Source organism: Furipterus horrens, unplaced genomic scaffold, assembly GCF_987537825.1.
Source record: "Furipterus horrens unplaced genomic scaffold, mFurHor1.1.pri manual_scaffold_5, whole genome shotgun sequence".
In the NCBI taxonomy this organism is placed as follows: domain Eukaryota; kingdom Metazoa; phylum Chordata; class Mammalia; order Chiroptera; family Furipteridae; genus Furipterus; species Furipterus horrens.
The window spans coordinates 192505468-192526666 of NW_028327175.1; the positions used below are offsets into that span (position 1 = coordinate 192505468).

General features: G+C 47.6%; 1 protein-coding gene across 1 annotated transcript in view; it reads right to left on the reverse strand.

Annotated features, from left to right (window-relative positions):
• The window catches only part of GFRA1 (GDNF family receptor alpha 1), a 193098-nt gene that overhangs the window by 31854 nt on the left and 140045 nt on the right, over window positions 1–21199 (reverse strand). The window contains exons 5-6 of the mRNA XM_090279561.1: window positions 3251–3360; window positions 209–343 (exon numbers count right to left, since the gene is read on the reverse strand). Coding sequence (XP_090135687.1) covers window positions 209–343; window positions 3251–3360 — 245 coding nt within the window. The remainder of the gene's footprint in view (window positions 1–208; window positions 344–3250; window positions 3361–21199) is intronic.

Here is a 21199-nt window from a genome sequence, read left to right on the forward strand (position 1 = left end):
AGTCTCAGCCTTGGCAGCACCCAGTTGATCACTTGCTGTGTTCCCTGCTGCATTACACAGCATGACCAAAAGGGGCTGGATGCACCGGGAATGAGAGAGGGAGAGAGAGGGCAGGCAGGCTCCAGAAAGAAGGAACACAAGGAACACGGGAGTAGGGCTTGAGCTCAGCAAACGTGTTTCCTTTTATTTTATTTTTTTTTAAACTTACTAAGACACATATTGTCCTTGAAGAAATTCAAAAACTTGAAGCACTCCTCCAGGTCATTCCCACTGTTGCTGCAATCACACCAGGGGGCCACGCTGAGGCTACTGGAGTCTACATAGTTGGGGGTCATGACTGTACCTGAAGGAACAAAAACAAAGTGTTTTATTCCAGGGTGATGATATGGACTCTTCTACAGCCTGAAAAGAAACAAATGTTCCTCTGATGGTGGATGCACCGTAGATAATTACAAACACCGTGTCTGCTGAGTGGGAAATTATGTTAAGCAGTGCATTTTCTTGGCCATTTATCTTGAGCACATAAAATAATTTACACATTTACTTAAAAAATTATAACAGAACTCCTTGAATTGCACTTAGGGTATTTTTTTTTTTTCTGCACAAACGGTATGCATGTCATAGAGTAGGAGAGAATTAACTTTGAATGCATGAGTTGCCAAATCCCTTGCATTTTCTTGAAAATGTCATTAATCTTCATAAATAGATAAAGCTGGTTTTATATATCTTAAAAATCCTTTTAGGACTTTGAATCTTTTCCCCTCGGAAGCAAATGGCTTCTTCAGAGAAACAAGGGAAGCTTCAAAGCTATCCTTATGGGTTGTCCCACACCCTGAATGTATATAATGAGGCCTCTGCTCACCAGACTCCAACGGATTTAAATAAAGTCTTCCAAGTCATGAAGGAACTGGAAGCAAACAGTGGAAATTCTCTAAGCCGATGGCTCCTAGAACTTTGTCTCAATAGTCCTCAAAGAAATACTGGGTGGTCTCTCTTGCCTACACTTCCCATGTTTATGCTTTTTCTGTTGAGTTCTGTGCTGGCACAAATAATCAATGCATTTCTACTAAATACAACCTAATGCCTTCTCCGGGATGGCTTGCACCAGGCAATGCCTACTCATGCCAACAAGCCTTCTGTGTTTACATATTTTGTGGAAGTAAGAAGTAATAAGTGGTCAGGGATCTACAGGATACATTTGCTTCACAAACAGAAAACAATTTCTTTGTAAGCTCTTCTGGGTCAAGGACACATCTTCCTTGCCTTACATTTCTTACTGACTCAAACTCAAGTCAATTATATGCCACCATACCTTAAGATGAGAACTTTGACCCATAACAAAGAGGAAGCTCCTAACTCTGAGTGAGAAAGGACCCGAGCAAAGAGGTTAAAATGTATCTCCTAAGCATGCCTGGTACCACAGTGGATCCCTGACACATGGAAAAAGTAGAAGCAAGCTTTGTCCTCAGAGATGTAGAACTGAATGACCATTGTGGAGGGAGAGATTCGGACCCAGCAGAGAAATACATGTTGGTCTGTAGAATGCATTGCCTTGACCGCTTCTTCCCTTAAATGACAAGGATTTCATTCATCATCCTCAGGCATGAGACTGTTCGCCTTGGCAGTTCAGGGTGGATTTAATGAGCATGTGTGCCTGGAGGGCTAGGGACTAAGGTGTTAATAACAATTACATCTGGGAGTGGACTTGAAGATCCTTAATACTGTTTTCTTTGGGCTTCTCTGTTTGTGTGTGTGTTTTTCTAATGTCTTATAATGAGCATGCCTTAATTACTTCTGCTATTTCTTAAACCTGTAATTCCATAGTTGATAAGTAATCCCTCCTGGGGACTAACGTACTTAAGAAAGGGAGAGAGCATGAATGCCAATTTGGAATACTGACTTAAGGCAGATACACTCACTGAACGTATCCATAAAAAAGGTCAGCAACCTGACCGGTGTGGCTCAGTTGGTTGGGCATCGTCCCACAAATTGAAAGGTCGCCAGTTCAATTCCCGGTCAGACCCCATGCCTGGCTTGTGGGACAGTCTCCAGTTGGGGTGCCTGCGAGAGGCAACTGATTGGTGTTGCTCTCCCTCTCCTTCTCCTTCCCTTCCTCTCTCTCTAAAAATAAATAAATAAACTCTTTAAAAAAAAAAAAAAAAGGTCAGCAACTGGTGAAAGGTATCATCCAACAGGGCACAGGTTTCCTTTTAAAAGAAGTGGGATGAGTGTGCCGGTAATATCCCTGCATGAAGTACCGCTGTTGATTTTCCCATGGTTCTTGCTGAAAAGACTCTGGTGACAGAGAATTTAGTCAGTGCTGTCACTTGTGGTGTGAAGTTCCTCCTGCCTGGAGATGTGCGTGATCCTGGCAGGAATGCACGCCCTGGCTGAACCATCACGCTTCTGACCACTTCGATCTCCCTCACCCCTCCATCACCTTCACGACGCGTTGCTTCTTAAATGTCAGTCGTGACAGTTGAGCCCTGTCACTGAGGCTTCCGCAGTCCCTGGAACCTGGAGCACCCGCCTGTCCTCCTGCCTGCCACGCTAACCCATGCGCATGAATTTGCCTCAGTCCTGGCTCTCTCCCAACTCACTGGGACCCTGTTGAATTGTACTGTCTTCCCAAAAGCTGAGAACCTAGTTCTTCTAATGCCTCAGGTCTTGAAAGTCAGAAAGGACTGTTTCTGCTATGTCTATTCTCAGGGAAAATAAAAACACGTCAGCTAAACCACCACCTGTGCACCAGGAGCTGCATTACCAAGAATATTAATGGTGAGAAGGATCCCAGTCGCGAGGGGTTTTCTTTTCAAAGGGCCATTTCTGGGAAATAGCCTTTTTGATTTCCCCAGAGTGGTATGGCTTCCAAGTTCCCTGTCTCCAAAGTTCCCTGATTCAATTAACTTGGCTCGACTCGCCCTCCTCTTCCCTAACCAGGCTTTTTCTGTACTTTGGTTCCATGTGGTCAGTTCTCCAACTGGGATGCTTCACGGGTCTTCACGCTGCTGTCTTTCTGCTCATTAATGATCCCTGTTTTCTGTCTTTGCCTTTGTACGTGTCCACTGGCCTCTTTCTCGCTTTTTTTTTTTTTTTTTTTTTTTGTATACAGGCAACTCCTAGAAGCCTAACTAAACCTCAACGCCGAGGGTCACTGGGAGATTGCTACTTTCACAGGTAGTGACAGGCAACAACGGGAAGAGGATTTGTAAACCAGACATTCCTCCTGCCCCACTTCATCCGATCTTACCAATAAGCCCTGAGTAGGCGAGGAGGCAGTCTGCATAGTTTTCCTTCAGACAGCTGCCGACAGCCCTGGACTCAGGCTGGCAGTTGGTGAAAAAATCAGCAAGGCGAGATCTGTAATAAGAAGAAAGCGGAGGGGGTGCTTTAAAATAACCTGAGCCTCTAGGCAGACATAAAGTTCCTTTATTCCTTGGTTGATATGCCTTTTGCCATCCCCCCAAATATAGAAAATGTGATGTCTTAAAACATTAGCATCCTGTCTCACACGACCCCCCAACCATCCCTTCCATCCCCCAGCCCCCGCCCACCTGTGCATCTGCTTATTTGCGGAGAAGTCTTCAGGGCCTACAACTGGAGATGCTTTGAAGTTTCCATCCAATATTTATTTCTGACTTGACTTAATTTGCATCTTTAGGAAATATGCTTCTCTACATACTCACCGAAGACCCACACTGGGAAAATATTTACTTTATCCAGAAACATGTTCCTGGCATCAAAATATGCTCCTGCTGCCCATCTGCTCCTGTAATTCCTACTGGCTTTCAAACTACGCGTATCTGTCTTGTAAGTCCCCTCGCATCCCCCAGCCCAGGGAGCAGTGACCATTCCAGCGAAGTGAGAGTGAGGAGAGCTGGCCTTTCTGGAACTGAAGGGGATGCTCCCTTCCGCCATGCTTTTTCACTGTCACGGACGGGGTGTGGTGGGTCTGTGATCGGAGAGTCCACTGATCAAAATGCAGCATCTGTCTGCAGCCTGGGGACTCCCCAGGGGCCAGCTCCATCCGCCCAGAAGTCCTGGGTGCTGGTGCAGGTGCAGAGACCCAGAAGCAGATGGGGGCCGCAAGCCCCTCTGTGGTCTGGGGAGGAAGCGGCCTCTGTGTGACCAACTGGCTGCTTTTCAATCTCAAGAGGATATTGTTGGAGAAACCGTCACTGGGAGCTGGGCGCCCTCTGAGGTCATCTCTCAGCAGACAACAGCTCTGTTTCTCTGTGAGGAACACAATGGGCTGCCAGAAAATTTAAATTCTCTGGCAATTAGGGAAGACAATGAATGGTTGTCTCAGCTTTCCTCTCTTTCGCTCCTCCGAGTTGGCAGCCAACATACCCGGTGCTATTTGTATTTCTTTCCATCCAAGAAATTGTATTTACTTCACATGTTTTATGGTACAAACGAGCAGACAGAGCGAGGTAGGATGTGTGAGGATCACAATGGTTTATATAAGGCCTGTAACAAGCACATCTGGGTCCCTTTTTCACAACCTGAAGTGGTAGGGGATTCGGAGGTCTGATGACATCCTCCAAGTTCACAGCATACTGCAAAGGCTGTGCAGCGTTGGTACGAGGTTGGTCTCTCCTTGAGCCCTTGTAAACAAGGCGTGTCTGAGTCTCCCTATCTGTGCCAATCTGTGCACTCCGTGTGTTTCGTGCCTGGTTTCGTTCCTGTGAATCCCCGGGGCAGGTGCTGGAGCTCAGCTTTATTTTCTTTGCACAGCATCTGACACTCCTCAGACAGGCCCTGTAATGGCTTCCCAGGCAGGGCCATGCAGTGAGGCTAAGGGACTGGCTAACCTCTCTGTTTTAGACTTGGGCACGCCCACAGCCTGAGGTTCATTGGTGCCTTCTGACTCTAATTGAACACACTGAAGCGCATACAACCTGGCTATTTTCTATAGCCTCTTGAAAGGATTTACTTTTTGGAGGAAGTCCCTAAAGGTGGCTCAGGCTTCCTCAGTAGGCTCCAATGGCATCCAGCTTGGAATGAGTGTTCATTTCAGAGAATCTTCTTGGTCCTGAAAGTTAACGATCTAGCGGCACTGGGTTTCTAACTTTGTAAAAGCCAACTTCCGTTTCTGCACACATCCTAATCAGCTCTCTGACCTGGCAGCCCTGTGCTCCCGGCCTGGACGAAAGGTCGCTCTGTCTACGTGTCTCGCCGCTTCTCATGGTCTCTCGAGTAGACTATTAACCGAACAGCCCAGTGATGTGGATTACTGTCTCTCGGTGCAAGGCTACTGCCACCAGACTCATTTTGCTTAACAACCTCAGAATTGACTCACAATTGGGCTCTGGAATGAAAGGCTAATTGAGTCAGTCTGCTGCGGAGAGCATAGCCCTGATTGAGAGGATAAAACTCTATCTACGGCTCTGAGCAGAGCGCTGGGCAGGCTGGCATTGGAGCGAAGAGATAGCACAGAGCCTGGCCCCAGGGCAAACACTGCCAGTGGAGGGAAAGACAGCGTCCAAACTGTTGTGAGCACATGACGCTTCGCTAAAACACTAACATCTCCATGCTGCCTTCGCACGGGACCCAGCTTGCCAGGACGTTTCTATTTGGAGACAGCGTGGTCACATTATAGGATCCCCTTTTACAGAGAGAAGAACTGAAATAAGAAGTTTGCACAGTGGTGTGCTGGAGCTGGCTCGTTATTGGCTGGCTGGGAAGTTTGCAGGGATTTTGTGAGCCGGTTAACAGCGCCACTGTGGTAGCTCATCAGCGGCCTTGGTGGGAGTGTTTATGCCACAGCAATCAGCCAACGCTACAAATAAGGGCTCTGCGTTGTTCTTGCGGGACAGTTTTTACCTATTTACCAGCATAGTCCTGTTTAAGAACCAGTATGATACAGTCAATCCCACTGATAAAACATATGTCATGTCTTGGGAGTCAGTTCCAGTCCTTCCTGGGCAGATGTCCTCTCTCATCCCCAGTCACCATTGGCTGAAATGAAATGGTGTAGCACCAATGAACTTCTGGTCTTCAGTCCCTTCCAAAGAAAGGCAACAGGCCTCCCCAAAAGATGCTTCCTTCCTAACATCTTCTCCGACCCACACTGTCCCCTCAAATCTCTTAAAGCAACACATGCAACAGTTACATGTATTGACAGAGCAGCTAAATTTATGTCCATTCCATTGACTGAATGATGTGTCAAGTGCTTGTGATCCAATGATGAATAAGGTCCATGTCCCTGAACTCAAACAACTCACAGTCTAGAAGCTGAGAGGAACATGCAGAAAGAGTGTAATGATACAGTGGCTACTTTCTGAATGACAAGGTAAGAAAGGCTGCTAATAAAACTAGCTAATATAAATGAAGTATTTAGTATATGCTAGGTATGTCTTTACACCGTTAATATTTTTTTTCCTGACAAGTCTAACAAGGTAGGGACTATTTTACTCTCCTAATTTTATAGGTAAGAAAATCACAGTCTAGCAAGTTTAGACTAGAACAAAATTGTGAGTTGTAGAAGCAGGATTTAAAACCACACATTCTGATCCCCACAACTTAAGCTTTTAATATTGCACAGCTGCAGAAGCTGGTTTCAGAGAGGCCGGGGTATTGGGACTAGGACTTCGAGGGTGTGTTGGGTCTGTCAGGTAGAGGTGAAGGGAGGTATTCCAGGCAGGAGGAAGAGGCATAAGATTAAGTCACTACACTCGTAATAACCCAGGGTAACAGTAATGCGGTGCTTGTATGTGCCAGGCACTGATCTAACTGCTTGACCTGTATTCACACACTTAATTCTGACAACAGCCTTAGTAGGTGCTGCCAGGAGCCTCATTTTATAGATGAAAAAACTGAGGCAAAGCAAGGGTAAGTGACTCCTTCCAGGTGGGAGTAGAGCTGTTCGGTAGAGCTGCAATGTGACCACCTTCAAGCTGACTCTGGAGCTGGAGATCATATTCTCAATCACCATGCTTAACACAGGCATCATCCAGAAAACTGTGAGGCACTCACTGGGGGTGGCAGGGCCACAGGACGCCAGGGCTGAATGATGGGAGATGGCGCGGGCAAGACGGCAAAGAGTCTTGAATGACCAACCCAAGAGTTTGGATTTTACTCTGAAAGCAATGGGGGCCACCGAAGGATTTTAAACAGAGAAGTAACATGATCTGATGTGCTTATCAGGAAGACCCTTGGGTCTTTCAGTTGTTCAGCAAAGATTGCTTAATACCTATTCTGTGCTCTCACTGTTCTAGCGGCGATGGGAAGAGCAGGAAAATGGCCAACGATGGGAAAAATAGTGAGTTAGGAAACTGCAGCCAGCAGTGAGTCAGAGGAAAGAACTGAGGGTCGGAAGGGGGGAGGGGGAGAAAGGATGCACTGGGAGGTGGGCATCGCTCCCACAGAAGCTAAAACTGCAGGCAGGAGGGGGCAGAATGAGGGCCCGGACAACTCAGCAGACAGTGGTGCTGTGGGGGGCCGGCATGGGGGTGACAGGTCTGTAATGAAGGTAGCAAGGTGGGGTGGGACCGGGTCGAGTCCACGGTGCTGTAAGAGCCACGTGTCTGGTAGGTTGTTAGATCCCAGATCTTCATCTGTGCAATCACCAGCCACGGCCTGAGCACCTGCTATCCGCCCTCCCCAGAATCCCAGGACAGCCTCACTGCATGGGTCCCCTGCCCACCCTGGGTTAGGAATCACGCCGTATCCTGTCTGAATGGCTTCTCCACCTGGGCTGCAGTGATCCTAACCAAAAGCTTACATATCCAGTGTGGGATTAACAAAGAAAAAGTCACAATTGGATTTCTTCTGCAGACATGAAATCTCCATGACGACAGCAGTGATGAACATGATTGTTTTTCTCTGAGAAAGTGAAAATGAAATGAATAGGCACTAATGGAAAAAGCTATCTCCTCTGAAAGAGAAAACTTCCCAGCCTTAAAGAGGAGCAAAATGCCGGCAAATGCCAAGCTGGCCTTAGCAAGTCTGCTGAAGAGAAAACAGTGGTTTGTGCAGAAACTACCATATTAAAAGAAGCCTGCTGCTAACTGGAAATAGAAAAATGATTATGACGATAAAAATCTAGGAGTGTCTTCTCAAACAACAGATGGTCTTTTGACAGTGGGGGGGAAATCGTTTACCTACTTTTTCCTAACACTTTTAGGAGAAAGTGTTATGGTGAACAGGTCAAAAGCATACTATAAATGCCCAATTTAACCCATGCTGGATTATCCTAATCCTTTAAATGTCTTTCCAGGACAAACCCCACACCTGGACATGAGGTGTGTGGTTTGTGGAATGGAGCCCCGGACTAAGACTTGTGAGATCTTCGGGGAGCTCTGGATTCTGACACTAATGAATCAGAGTCCCTAAATACGTGGCTTGATTCCTTAAACTCTTGGTTCTCCCACGCACTTCAGAAATACAGTCTATGGGACCCTCGAAGCTACTTGGGAAAAGAAGAGAAAAAACCCACTTGTTTTCAAAGCATTACTATTTCTCTTACCCGCGACTGCATTCTGCCGTTGCATGTGACTTTAGAGTCAAGGCGTTTGACTCTAACAACTTTTCTAGAAGAGCCCCTCATCTCACAGACAAGCTCAGGGACACAAAGGTTCGGGTCCTGGCCAGGGTCACACTCACAGTGGGTGGTGGCACAAGCCCCTCCTTGTTCTTCAGGGCCTTCTTCCAATTGTTCCACTGATTAAGCCTCAGCCAGCACTTTGAACTCAGCGCAGGCACACAGCACGGGCCAACGGTGAAGACGGAGCTCAGCACAAGAGGGTGGCGAGTCTATCAGCAAACTGGGCTTCCCCTTACTAAGGGCCTTCGGGACCACACCACTGCCCACACAGGACTGCAAGATGTGACTCTCCAGCAGACACCCAGATCTGGGGACCAGATCCCTTTATGAATCTGCTTGTGTAAGGCATCACTAGCATTTGTCTCTGAACCCAATGTGTGCATGAGGGCTTTAAAGTCCCCGGTTTCAGTCCCAGGAAGCACAGCATGACAGACCTAAGAGTGACGCGTCCCTGTTTCCAGTCCCAGCCCCACCTTTTAAGCGCTAACACCTTAGGGAATTATTTCACTTCTCCAGCTCTCAGTTTCTTCACCTGGAAAATGGGGTCAATGCCATCTACCATCACTTTCAATGGCTGCAGTGAGCCCGAAATGACAGACACCTCACGTGCCTCACCCAGAACCCAGAATACGCATTGCCCAATAAACTTGAACTTCCCATCCCTTCATTTTTTTCTGCCCCATCCCTGGTCTCTTCCAATGTTAAGCCCTTGTAATAAAAACACACACCAAACACAGAGAAACATACATCTTTGTCTGTCTTCTGCTGCCTCTTACATTGCGTACTCTGAACAGGCTACATCTGTGTGGCTGAAGTCAGCCCCTTTGACCAAGCTGGGGACCCCGTGGTGTCACTGAAGACATCTTAGTCCTATGAACTCATAAACTAAAATCATTTTAAGAAAAGCTACTTCATTCCTCAGGGGTTTAGGAGGGAAAGGCATATGTTTAAAATGACTAAATATCAGTAAGGTTGTTAATACTGCTAATCTCTTATGCAGAATAAAAATAATTTGAAAAACATGCTGCTAATATTAGACCTGGGATGACAGAGCTGGAGCCCAGTAATGGCAATTTTCTGCTACAGTGACACAAAACAGATTTTTCTCATTCTGTTTTTAGTAAATTACCTTAGTCTTCCTTCCCTGGCAGCCTACTGGAGAGCACATCTGGAAAGCATCCTTTGGCAAATCAGAGCCTCCGTGTAATATACTTTGCAGGTTTCTGGTCTTACTGTTCCCCACTTTGGACTGTGCACACTGGCTCCTCAGAGTAGAGGCCCCGTATATACTGGGGACAGGCTCTGGAGCTGGGGGCTCAGCTGCCCTTCAGAAATCCCAGGTCCTCCCCTATCTGGGAGACAGCAAGTCACTCGGGAGCAAAGGCCCTGGGGCAGGTTCACACGCCCCAGGCCCGGGTGCCCAAAGCTCGTACATCTTGTGTTCCTCAGCCCCTGACCATGGATTCCGCTCCAGGTGGGATGATTAAAGCCTCTGCCTATTAATGTGTCACTCAGTGACTCAGCCGGACCACAGCCCCATGTTGTTGGGATGGAGCACTCTGAGGTCTGAGAAGCCTTTGAGACTTGTTTTCTGGGACGGGAAGGGCTCTGTGGCCAAGCAGAGATCAATGCCTACTCTCCCCAGTCCCTGCTCAGCATTACTTTTGGTATGCGAGAGGCCACAAGCCCTTTTACAAAACCCCGTGCCCCACTTGCCCGAAGGAACCCTGATGGCGGTTGCTGGTCTGGCTCCTTGACAGCCCCTGTGTCACTGGAGGCTGTGGTCACTGCACTCTGAGCTTGGCCAACAGGGCTGTGAGAAAGTGTTACCCACAGAGGAAGCAGTGCAGGGACCCAGGTAGAGCCAGGCTTTATTTTTGCCCATGTGTCTTGCTCGGAGACTCTCTAGGGTGAGAGCTCGGTGACTGGCAGGCTTCAGGGAAGAGCTGTGGTGATTCCTTAGCCTTTCTGACCACATCGCACTGTGGCAGCCCCTCGGAGGGAAGTCCAGGGCAGCATCGGATCCGTCTTGGCATCCCTCACGAAGCCACCTTGTGCCTGTAAACGCTGACAACCATCCATCAGCATCTGCAGAGAGGCTGATGGGGCTTGACAGCTAATCTCTACGTGGCCCATTTGAAAAGCAAGCTATAGTAGTAGCAAGGGAATCCATTCCAACCGAGAAAGGGACTTCATCAGCCTCTGCTTAGATGCCCCAGAGCTACCCTTCAGCCAGGGCCCCCTCCGCAAACCATCAACCAGTTTTCCAATGCACAAACTGATGTCCTGGTTAAGCAGACTGGAAGTCGTAATGGGAGCACAGAACATGGCAAACGACCCTAAGCGGTGCTGCCAAGTCAATCAAGCTGCTTCACACTCTCCGTGCTACAACTTGTCCATTAGTGTGGAAACCCTCACCCTGGCAGCACTTGCTTTATGAAATGGAGGAAGAAAAGACATTGGAGGTTTTCTGGTTGCTGAAGTTATCCGATAGCTTTCTGATGGGATACCAGCAGGTGACGAATACGCTCCAGCCCCTTAAGAGTAAATTTTGTCCGATGAGTCTTTTATATTTGTGCAGGGAAACTTTGGAAATCAGTTGTGTGACTTTGCACCTCAAGGAGACATAGAAATCTAGATGTTCAACAAATCTTTCACTAGCAGACCCAGAGCGTAAATCTGCAGACAACATGGTGTGGATTTATTTTGTGTAGAATTCTGCAGGCACCTCCACCTGCAGGGGTGAATCCAAAGCTGCCTCACATTTGTCCTGGAGCCTAAGAAGCTCAAGTGACCTTCTCAGGAGCCCTGGGCTACAAAGGTCACCCTCCATGGCTCCATTTAATTATTTATGCCCTCTCTTGCTTCAGAAAGCATTTTGAGATGCATTCTGATGTAGCTTTAATGCAATAGAATAAATGTAAAAAAATCAGTGAGGAAATTGGTGGCCATAGAGAAGTAAGACAGAGGTAGTAGACAGCTGGTACAAAATGGGCACATACTGCCAGCTGGATGAAAGCTATGCATTTGATTTGGTCCTGTGCCAACATCTGGGAAGAGGGGGGAAATGCCTACTTCCATAATTCATAATATACCAATATTAAAACCAAGATAGACGCTCAGAAGAAACACTACCTATGATAGGCAGAATAATGGCACTTGAAAAAAGTCTCCACTCTAATCTCTGGAACACAGGAAATGTTTTAAGACAAAGGGCCTTTGCAGATATGATTAAGGTTGTGGACCTTGAAGTGGGGGGGATTATCCTGGATTTTCCAGGTGGGCCCCAGGTAATCACGAGGGTCCTTAAAAGTGGAAGAGGGAGGCAGATGAGGAAGTCAAAGTGATGCCATGTGAGAAAGGCTGGACTGGCCTTTGCTGACTTTTTGAAAAATCCTCACCCGAGGACATGTTTATTGATTTTAGAGAAAGAGGAAGGGGGAGAGAGAAAGAGAAACAATGATGTGAGAGAGAAACATCAATGAGAGAGAAGCATCGATTGATTGCCTCCTGAACATGTCCCAGCTGAAGACTGAACTCGCAACCTTTTTGTGCACGGAACAAAGCTCCGACCAACGGAGCCACCTGGCCAAGACCTGGCCTTTGATGATTTTGACAATGGAGGGAGGGGCCTTGAGCCAAGAAATGAGGAGAGGAGGGAAAGCAAGAAAATGGATTCATCCACCCCTAGAACCTCCGGAGGGAATTCAGCCCCGTGGACACCTTGATTTCAGCCCAGTGAGGTCTGTGTAGGCCTTTTAATCTCCAGAACTGGGAGAAAATAATTCCTATTGTTTAAAGCCACCTGGCTTGTGCTTATTTATTAAATCAGCAACAGAAGACATAATCACTACGAAAAAGCAATCTACAGTAGAGGTTTTCAACAAACAATTTGAAGATGGGCCAGGGCTTAAATTTCAATTCAACTATCATGACATTTTAGGCAAGTCCCTGAACTTCTCTGAAAATTCACTTCAGTTGAATGTCACTACGGCCTTCAAAACGTCCCTGGAGGATTAGGTGTAGCTGGCACCTAACACCTGTTCACGAATGTTCCAGATTCCTAGATGAGGACGAGACTCATTGGCACTGGCACCTTCTCTGCTCTGGACCAGCCCAGAGGTCTGTCCCCGGGGGCCTCAAGGCCTCCATGAAGCCCTAGGGTAGAGATGACCACACTGATGTTTCCCTTAGAATCCACCTGCTAATCACTTGGCATGCGAAACTCCTTGTCCTGAGGTCACTAATTCACTTGTTTGACGCCTGTATATGCTCGATAAAGTCATGATTAATATCAGGCTTCTTCGTACCAGGAAGAGAAGGAGAGATTTCTCCTGTGTGTTTTCCATACCTTCAAGCAGAGAAATGCGTTCTATAGACCAGCAAATCACACCCATGGAAGCAGGCTGAGGTAACGACACAACTGGTCACTCGCTACATGGGGTCCCCATGCGATGTCCTGGGCTGGCTCGGTGGGCATCAGGCCTGTGTAAATGGAAGGAGGTGCTGTCTGCACCCTAACAAGGAAGCGCTCACATCGTGATGGTGATAGCCAGAGAAAAGAATGTCTAACTATTTTTGGGAAACATAGGTAAATTCTAGAAATTATCCCAAATGCCACCTGGCCAACTTCAGTCAAACTTTGCTTCTCTGGAGGGTTCCCAGAAGATGAAAAATTTAAATTACACAGGCTCCCTTGACTTTAATAATTTGAAAAACTCCTTCCCTTGCCACCACTTGCAAAGGACAAGCACTAAGTATCTCTGAGGTGCCTGTACCCCAAACTCTAAACTTATCAGAATGTTAATTTACCTTCCAAACATGAAAGAAACTGAGTTTCTGTGTCAGGGAGGCAAACCGGTGTCTGAATGGCTAACAGCCCACACATGCACACATAGACTTTAAGCAGAAACATAGGAAAATAATATCCCCTATTACTCTTTAATAGGGTCTCAGATGTTCTAAGGAAAAATCGTACTCAATGGTAAATGTACACGAGGTCTCTTTTCTTCCAGGCAAGTTGTTTTAAGGTCAACAGGGACTTTGAGCTCAGCAAACAGCTAGCCCCTAACATCTTCCTTCCTTTTGCTCAGGAGACAGGGAATTGTGCTGTGATATGTCCAGCGAATACATCCCTTAGTCCATTGTCATCAGAGGGTGATCCTCCGCTTGTCAGAAAATCCATACGCCTTCTTTGTAATCCAGTCTCATGGTTAATATCTCTCGCCACCAACACTCCTCGTCTCGTGCCCAGCTTTTCTACGTTCTATCCAAAAGCTCTCGGCTACTGAACTGCAGGACCTCTCTTTTCTTCAGGGCAGTGCAGCTGATTTACATGGTCCACATAAGCCGTTTTAATAATGAACTGTCCCTCCAGCCACGCCACCCACACAGGCAAACCTAAGGGATGTATGTGTGTATGTTTGTTTGTTTTATTCATTTATTTTTACCAGAACATCATGGAAGTTTAGTTCAGATGTTACAGCAATGTTAAAACCAACACGTTGAATTCTTAACCGCGTCAGGAAAACTTAGCCATTTACGTATGTTTAAGGTTCTTTTCTCCAAAACACCGATGGAGCCTTTCTCTTCCACCCCACATCCTGCGGTTTCCCAACAGTTTTGTGTTTGGAAGACTTTCGCTTGATGAGTCAACTGTTTGGGGGATATTTCATAACTTCTTCCCCCAAAGAAAAACTAATCTGAACAAATTCTGTATTGCACGGGTTGCTCTGCAGATGATTTTGACCCATTTACAGCGATCTCAAGGGTCTGTCCTCAGCCCTCCCACCAACTCCCCTCCCCCCGGTTCCAAGCCCCTAGGGGGGGCACCCATTTTGGCCCTCCTGTCCACACCCCCAGCCCATCATTTTCTATCTTACATCTTCACTCTGTTAACAGTTTTGGCTTCATCATGAGTAGGTGGCACTTAGGCTCATGCCTGGCACAAAGATGTTTACGCAATATTTGTTGAATGAGTGAAGGAATGAATGTAAGTGCTACGCACTATCGCTCCAATCACCTCCAGATCAATACTCATCATGGACATCTTGGTGTTACAGATTCAGCACAAATGAGGAGAAATGGCAGATGCATCTGATTGTTCCAGACACTATCTCAGAAACAACTACTTCGACTTAGAGCCAGTTGCTATGCCCTGTGCTTCACAGGCCGGTGTCATTTCACACCCAATCACCCGACCAGCCTATGTAGCCTTTTTCACAGTGGAGGCCAGTGGGGTCCAGAGAGGTCAGCACTCAGCCAAAGTCATAGAGCTGGTGAGAGTTAGTCAGATTTCGAGAAGACCACAGATTCTCAAGCTCATACTTACCCCCAAGAGCCCTGCAAGAAGAACTGGTGCTGGGACTTTTGCTGCCATTTTCATGTGAATTGGGCCCTTGAGAAGCCAGAATCAATGTACGTAGATACAGGTGATCTTTACTAGGCCCAATAAAGTATAATGACAGAATTGCTGGGCATTTTTTGTTTCTTTAGCTGTGCTTGCAGTTTAAAAATATAAAAATATAATACGTGTGGGTACCCCAGCCACGACTGTACTGGCTCTCCTGTGACCCCTCCTAAGTGTCAATGCCTTGCAGGGCCCATCTGGCTGCCACCTCTTATCCTCAGCTTTGCGCATCCCTCTGAGAGCAGAGTGACGCCCATCAGCCTGGGTCACCTGGCTGACATTTCCTAAGGCAGTGCATCTTTGAGTACGGACCCTAGATCAGCATCCTCATCATCACTGTCACTGCTCTGGGATGCAAGTTATCAAGGTCCACCCAGACCTCATGAATCAGAAACTGATGCCCTGGAGCAACGGCAATGGGGAGAAGTCCCTGACCCCACGCCTCCTCCCCGTGCATGTGTGTCCTGCTAACAACATGCTTACCTCTGGCCTTCTGGGCCCTGCAAAACACCTGGCATCCCAGTGTTGCTGAACCAGTGAGTAGACCAACCTTACCAGCCAGAACACAAAGCAAAAAGCACCCTTCCTGGACCATAAACCTCATTCGTAGCTAAAAATGTTTTCACCTGAATTTTTGAACCTACCATGGAAGAGGTGTTTCCATTGGCTTTTGTCCATTCTGACAGAAAGGTTTTCTAGCAGGACAGCGTCGAGGTCCTTTACTGGAGTGAACATTCTTGGAGAGATGCCATTTTCTTTCCCCAGACCCCCATCCAAAGAAGTTCAAAGTTGTCAAATGGAGCCAGCTAACTCTCCAACAGGAATTCCAACTGCGGGGCACTCATGGGAATCTAGAACTTGCAGCTTCCTGGCATTTCCGATTCTAAGGGTCATCCCTGACCTCATGTCATTATAATCCTTTAGCTCTTTCCGTGGCAAATGGTCACAGGCAGGAAGCGCAGAGAGGGGGTGGCTGTACCTGAGATGGCTCACATCAAGACCACCACCCGCTTTCCAAGGAGCAGAGGCTTACCTGTGACACACCCCCATAACCCCTACATAAGAGAAATGCACCAGAGTCTTTCTGGACACAAAGTGTGTATACACAGGACCCCAGAGTTCTGCATCACTGAGCTGAATCTGATGTTAAGATCCTTTGCTGTGCCAAAAAAAGGTAAGAAAGGGCTGTCTGTCTGGAAGGTATCACTCAGAGCCGGAAACCAAGCTGGGTCAGGGACATCAGCAGCCACCCAGCTACAGAGTGACAGCTAGTGGGAAGCTGTCACTATGTTCCCAGCACCCACTTCCTCCAGGACAGGCTCCAGCGTAGGCCTCTCACGACACCCCACAGCCCCGCCACCCCAACCGACTGGCATGTCCTGGCCTTGCGACCCTGACTTGCAGGAGCTGGTTGGTGGGCACAGGCAGCCACACACACCCAGGCTGTCTTAGTTCAAGGAACTTTTGTGCACACACATGTCTTCTAGCCCGAGATTATTCTGGCCCTTTTAATGCAGCCATTCTCAAAGTGAGGTCCCAGCACTCTGGTAATCTCAGAGGGCCTTGTAGGGCCCATGAGGTCAAAACTAAGTTCCCAGCCATGCTAAGTTCTTACTTGCCGTTCTCACTTTCATTCTCTGATGGGAGTACTGTGGAGCTTTCCCCAAGACCGCAGGACATGGGATAATGCGACAGACTGAACACCGAAGCAGAGAGTAGTGGCATCGTCTAGGCAGGCGACGCTAGATTGTAAAAGTGTAAAACAGTGCCAACTTCTCCCTAATATATTTCTGTTTCGGAGAATATAGTGATCGTTAGTGAAAATACATTCTGTTATTGATAATAACATGTAATGGGCTTCTGGCATTATTTTTAAATAAAGTAATAAATATGTAAACATTTCTTCAGCTTTGATTCCAAATATGGTAAGTATCGATAGATATTTTTCCTACAGATAAAATAAAGCCTTTTGGGATCATTAGTAATTTTTAAGAGTGTAAAGGAGCCCTGAAACCAAAAATTTTGAAAACCACTGTTTTAATGCAATGTGAAATATATTTGCTGAGGGGCACTTAAGTCCTATCTTGATGAGGTTCAAAGGTCTCTTATTTAAGCTTTTTGTTTTAAAATAAGAGTTACGGAGAACAGAGTGCCAGTTGCCAGAGGGGAGGGGGGCTGAGGAGCAGGGTGAGAAAGGTGAGGGGTTAAGAAGTACGGATTGTTAGTGACAGAGTCACGGGATGTAAAGTACGGCACAGGGGGTGCAGTCAGTGACACTGTAAGAACCCTGTATGGCGCCAGGTGGGCACCGGGAGCGTCAGGGGAAACACTTTGTAACGCACATGACTGTCTGACCACTTTGCTGTACACCTGAAACTAATACAAAATAATATTGAATGTAGACTGTGATTTGAAAAAAAATTTTTGAAAGCAAATTCTAAAATATAAAAAAATGAATACATCAATGTGACCATAAGGTCACCTCCAGTATGCAGTTGCACAGACCTAGAGTGTCTTAGGAAAGCCCCGTGGGTGGTCAGCAAGATCTGCACACTTTGTACCAGAAGCAGGCAGCCCGAGTACAGAATCCAATGGGCCATCTGCGTTTTCACTCCAACGGCACCGCTTGGGCACCCGCAGAAGTTGCTCAAGATCGCACTCGTCATCAGTGAAACGGGGAGGAGGATGACAGCCCCCACATCCAGGGTCGCTGTGAACTGCTCAGCACAGTGCCTGGCACACAGTAAATGTCAAGTAAATGTCACTCTCCTCGTCATCCTCCTCATCCCCTTCACCATCATCCACACGTTCCTGCCACGACGTCCCAGGCTCTGCAGACTTGGGGCCACTGAGTCCTGTACAACGAGCTATTCTGCCCCCGGTGGCAGCTCGCTTCCTGACGTGTTGATCGGATGATTCACAGCACAGACCCACCCAGAAGTGAGGAAGGTGCCCATCCAGGCACTGAGTCAGCGACTGCCCTTTCCTGGGCAGCTGGCGTCACTGACTCGGGCGCAAGCACCTCTAAGAACCCTCTGTTCCCAGTTACCCCGGCCAGTGAAACAGCACGGGCTGCCGGTGGCCCCCAACGCCTATTCAGGTCACACAATGGTGAATCTAGGCCTCCAGGCCCATCGGTCTCGTGGCCAGCGCCATTCACGCCTGCCTGTGTGTATCTTTGTGTGTCAACAATTGTCTGTTCTGGACAGGAATGTTGTTGCGATGACACACGCTCCAAATACCCCTGGATTTGTCAGCCCCCGCCTCCGTCTGCCAGTTTTCCCTAATGGAACAAGACTGAAAAGATGCTGATGTGTAAAACTTAGCAACACAGCCTCACAGAGGGGGCTGACATTTGCACGCGCTGCTTAAAGCCGTGGGTGCGTACAAGTGTGAAGCAGTGAGAACCTGCCCCTTCCACCCACAGATCTTACAGTGAAAGCCTCTGCCTGAAACTGGGGGGAAACGTTACATTTGGAATCTTAAACTTTCTTTGTCCCCGAGGACAAAGGGAGAAAAGAGGGGCAGACTGAGTGTTTGCTGTGTTAGGCGGCAGGCCCCGTGTTGATGGATTTGCACAAAGACCTCATTTAGTCCTCAGAGCTGCCCTGGGAAGGTGGAGTCATTACCTCCATTTGTGGATATAAAGCTGAGGCCGTTAGCTGCCCCCATCCTAGAATCGGCCAAACCAGGATGAGGGCCCAGTCCGCCTCCCTCAGGGACACACTCACAGTGACTGGAAGGAAAAAAAAAAATCCCCACTTCTGCTTGGTGTACTGCTTTTTACATTGATGGTTCTTTTAAATCCTTGTTATTCTTGGAGGCCACATTTTCTGCATAATTGATTGCTTTTGAAAATTACAGAGCGATTTCCCAGTCACTGAGTTGGAAATGCCCACGGAGATGGAAATTCTAACGCGACTACAGGATAGCAAACTTGGGGTGATGCCTGGGCGGGGCTCTGGGGGTCCCCTTGGGTGGAACAGAAGGGCCAAGCTTGGCTGTGAGACATGGGCATTCATTGTATATGACAGCCACCCAGCCACTGAGGGGGGGTTTCCCCACCCAAAACTGAGATGGCTCTGGGTCACAGGCTATGTGCACTGGCCAGTACAGGATGCCCTTGGACCCCACAGGCTGTTGTCTGGATAAGGAGGCGGCCTCTTGGGAATACCAAGTCTCCCTTTCCCCATTCTTATGTCCCATTCCTTGCTTTGGGGATAAAATGCATCTGAGCTGTATGAAATGGAAGCATCCCCTTCCCTTAGAATTAAAAAAAGAGAGAGAGATTGTAAAATCTATGTTTAGGTCAGGGCGTGAAGGCAAAGCTAGTTCTCCCTGCATATGAACTTCATGGGTCCAAGAACATGAAATGGCTATTGGGCAGAGCCACTGAAGAGGAACAAGCTGCATGAAGCAATTGGGGGTGGGGGAATCAGTCGGGGTCTCTCTTAGCTGCCTGCAGTCTCACACAGGGAGGTCTGAGTCTAGGGCCCCAGAGACCCCTTTAAGTACCCCCTTTGGCACCTCTGGGCATGATTCCAGGTCTCTCCCCATCCACACCTTTTACCAGCACTGTGCTCAAGCTGCAGTCCACAAAGCAGAGGCTTTCCTGTGATTTAATGAATTAACCACAGGGCATGGAGCAGGTAGGAGGGCAGACACTTGCATGACTCCAAGTCGGTGACATAACCATGGATTATTTAGAGCCAGTTGTTACTCTATGAGAGCACAGAATTCATTTCCCAGGAGATACACAGCCAGGTCCTTGATATCTGTCCCCTTGGGGGGACTGACAGCTGAGGACTCAGAACTTCAATGATGCTTCAGCAGGGAGTTACAGAGTCCAATCAGGTGAGCGGGGGCTCCTGGGAAATGTGCACATGGCTTACTTACATCCTAGGACCCTTGGGATCAAAAGACTGTACTCCATAAATGTGACTGAGTTCATAATGACAATAAAACAAAAAACAAAGAATAAAAACAAACCCATTGTGGTCCAGGAGGATTTTTTTCCTCTTTGTAGAAGTGACTCTTGTCATCACTAAGCTGTCACAGAGAAACCACTCTATAATAAGCAATGAGTGCTCAAAAGGAAATTAGATAAAGAACTTAATGAGCATGTATTACCTGAGTAGTTTTTCCTTTTAAATGATGCTAAGAGGCTCTGATGGACATTATGTCCTGACTCTCCGTGAAAATTGTCTTAAAGCTGATGCTGTCTTAGATACTGAGCCGTAGAGAGCGCCTGGATTCCGAGACTGCCTGGGATTATCAGTCTGCCTGCTTGCAACTCAGGGCAATAAGGCTGAACCATGTAAGAACATTGTATTCTCATCATGAAAGACAATCATTTGGAAGTAGTGACAGAAACCAGGTTTCAGAGTTAGCAAGGCCAGGTTGATTCCCAACTCCTCCACGTGGGACATGGGCCCTGCTGGGCTCGTCACCCCACTGGCTGACCCTGTGCAGGGCAGCTGTGCTAATGAAAGATGACATTTGCGAGCTGTGCGGACCAGTGCTGCTCATTGTCAAGCCCAGCACATGGGCCATTGTTTTACCTCCCAGGCGTTCTTCAAACCCACAGTCCCAGGCCTCTGCCTGGTTACTGCCACAGCTGCCCTCTCCTATGTCACTCATCCTCCCAGCCCAGCTCAGGTGGCAGCTTTTCCAGGAAGCCGTGTTGACCCGCCAGGCTGTGTTGGCTATTCTCCCAAAGTACTTTGTACCTTCCTGACCACAGACAGCCACTCCATGCTGTCAAGACTGTATGTGTGCCTGCTTTCCTCTCTGCGCTATAGGTGAGAAGCCCAGTTTTTATTCCTGGCATAATAACTGCAGGCCAGCTGATGAATGGATCGATGGGTGGTTAGATGGATGATGGATGGATGAACAGATAAATGAATGGGTGGTGAATGAATGGATAGATGCATGGAGAAATGGACAGAGGGATGTAAGGACAGGTAGATGGATGGATAAATGAATGGGTGGTGAATGGATGGATAGATGAATGGGTGGCGAATGGATGGATAGATGAATGGAGAAATGGACAGATGTAGGGACAGGTGGATGGATGGATGGATGGATAAATGAATGGGTGATGAATGGACAGATGAATGGAGAGATGGACAGAGGGATGTAGGGATGGATGGAGGGATAGATGTATTTTCAGTGTGCTAAATCCAGTGTCACTCTGAGTTCTTTTCTTGCGCCTGCCCTATGAGTGGCTAACCCCAATGTCT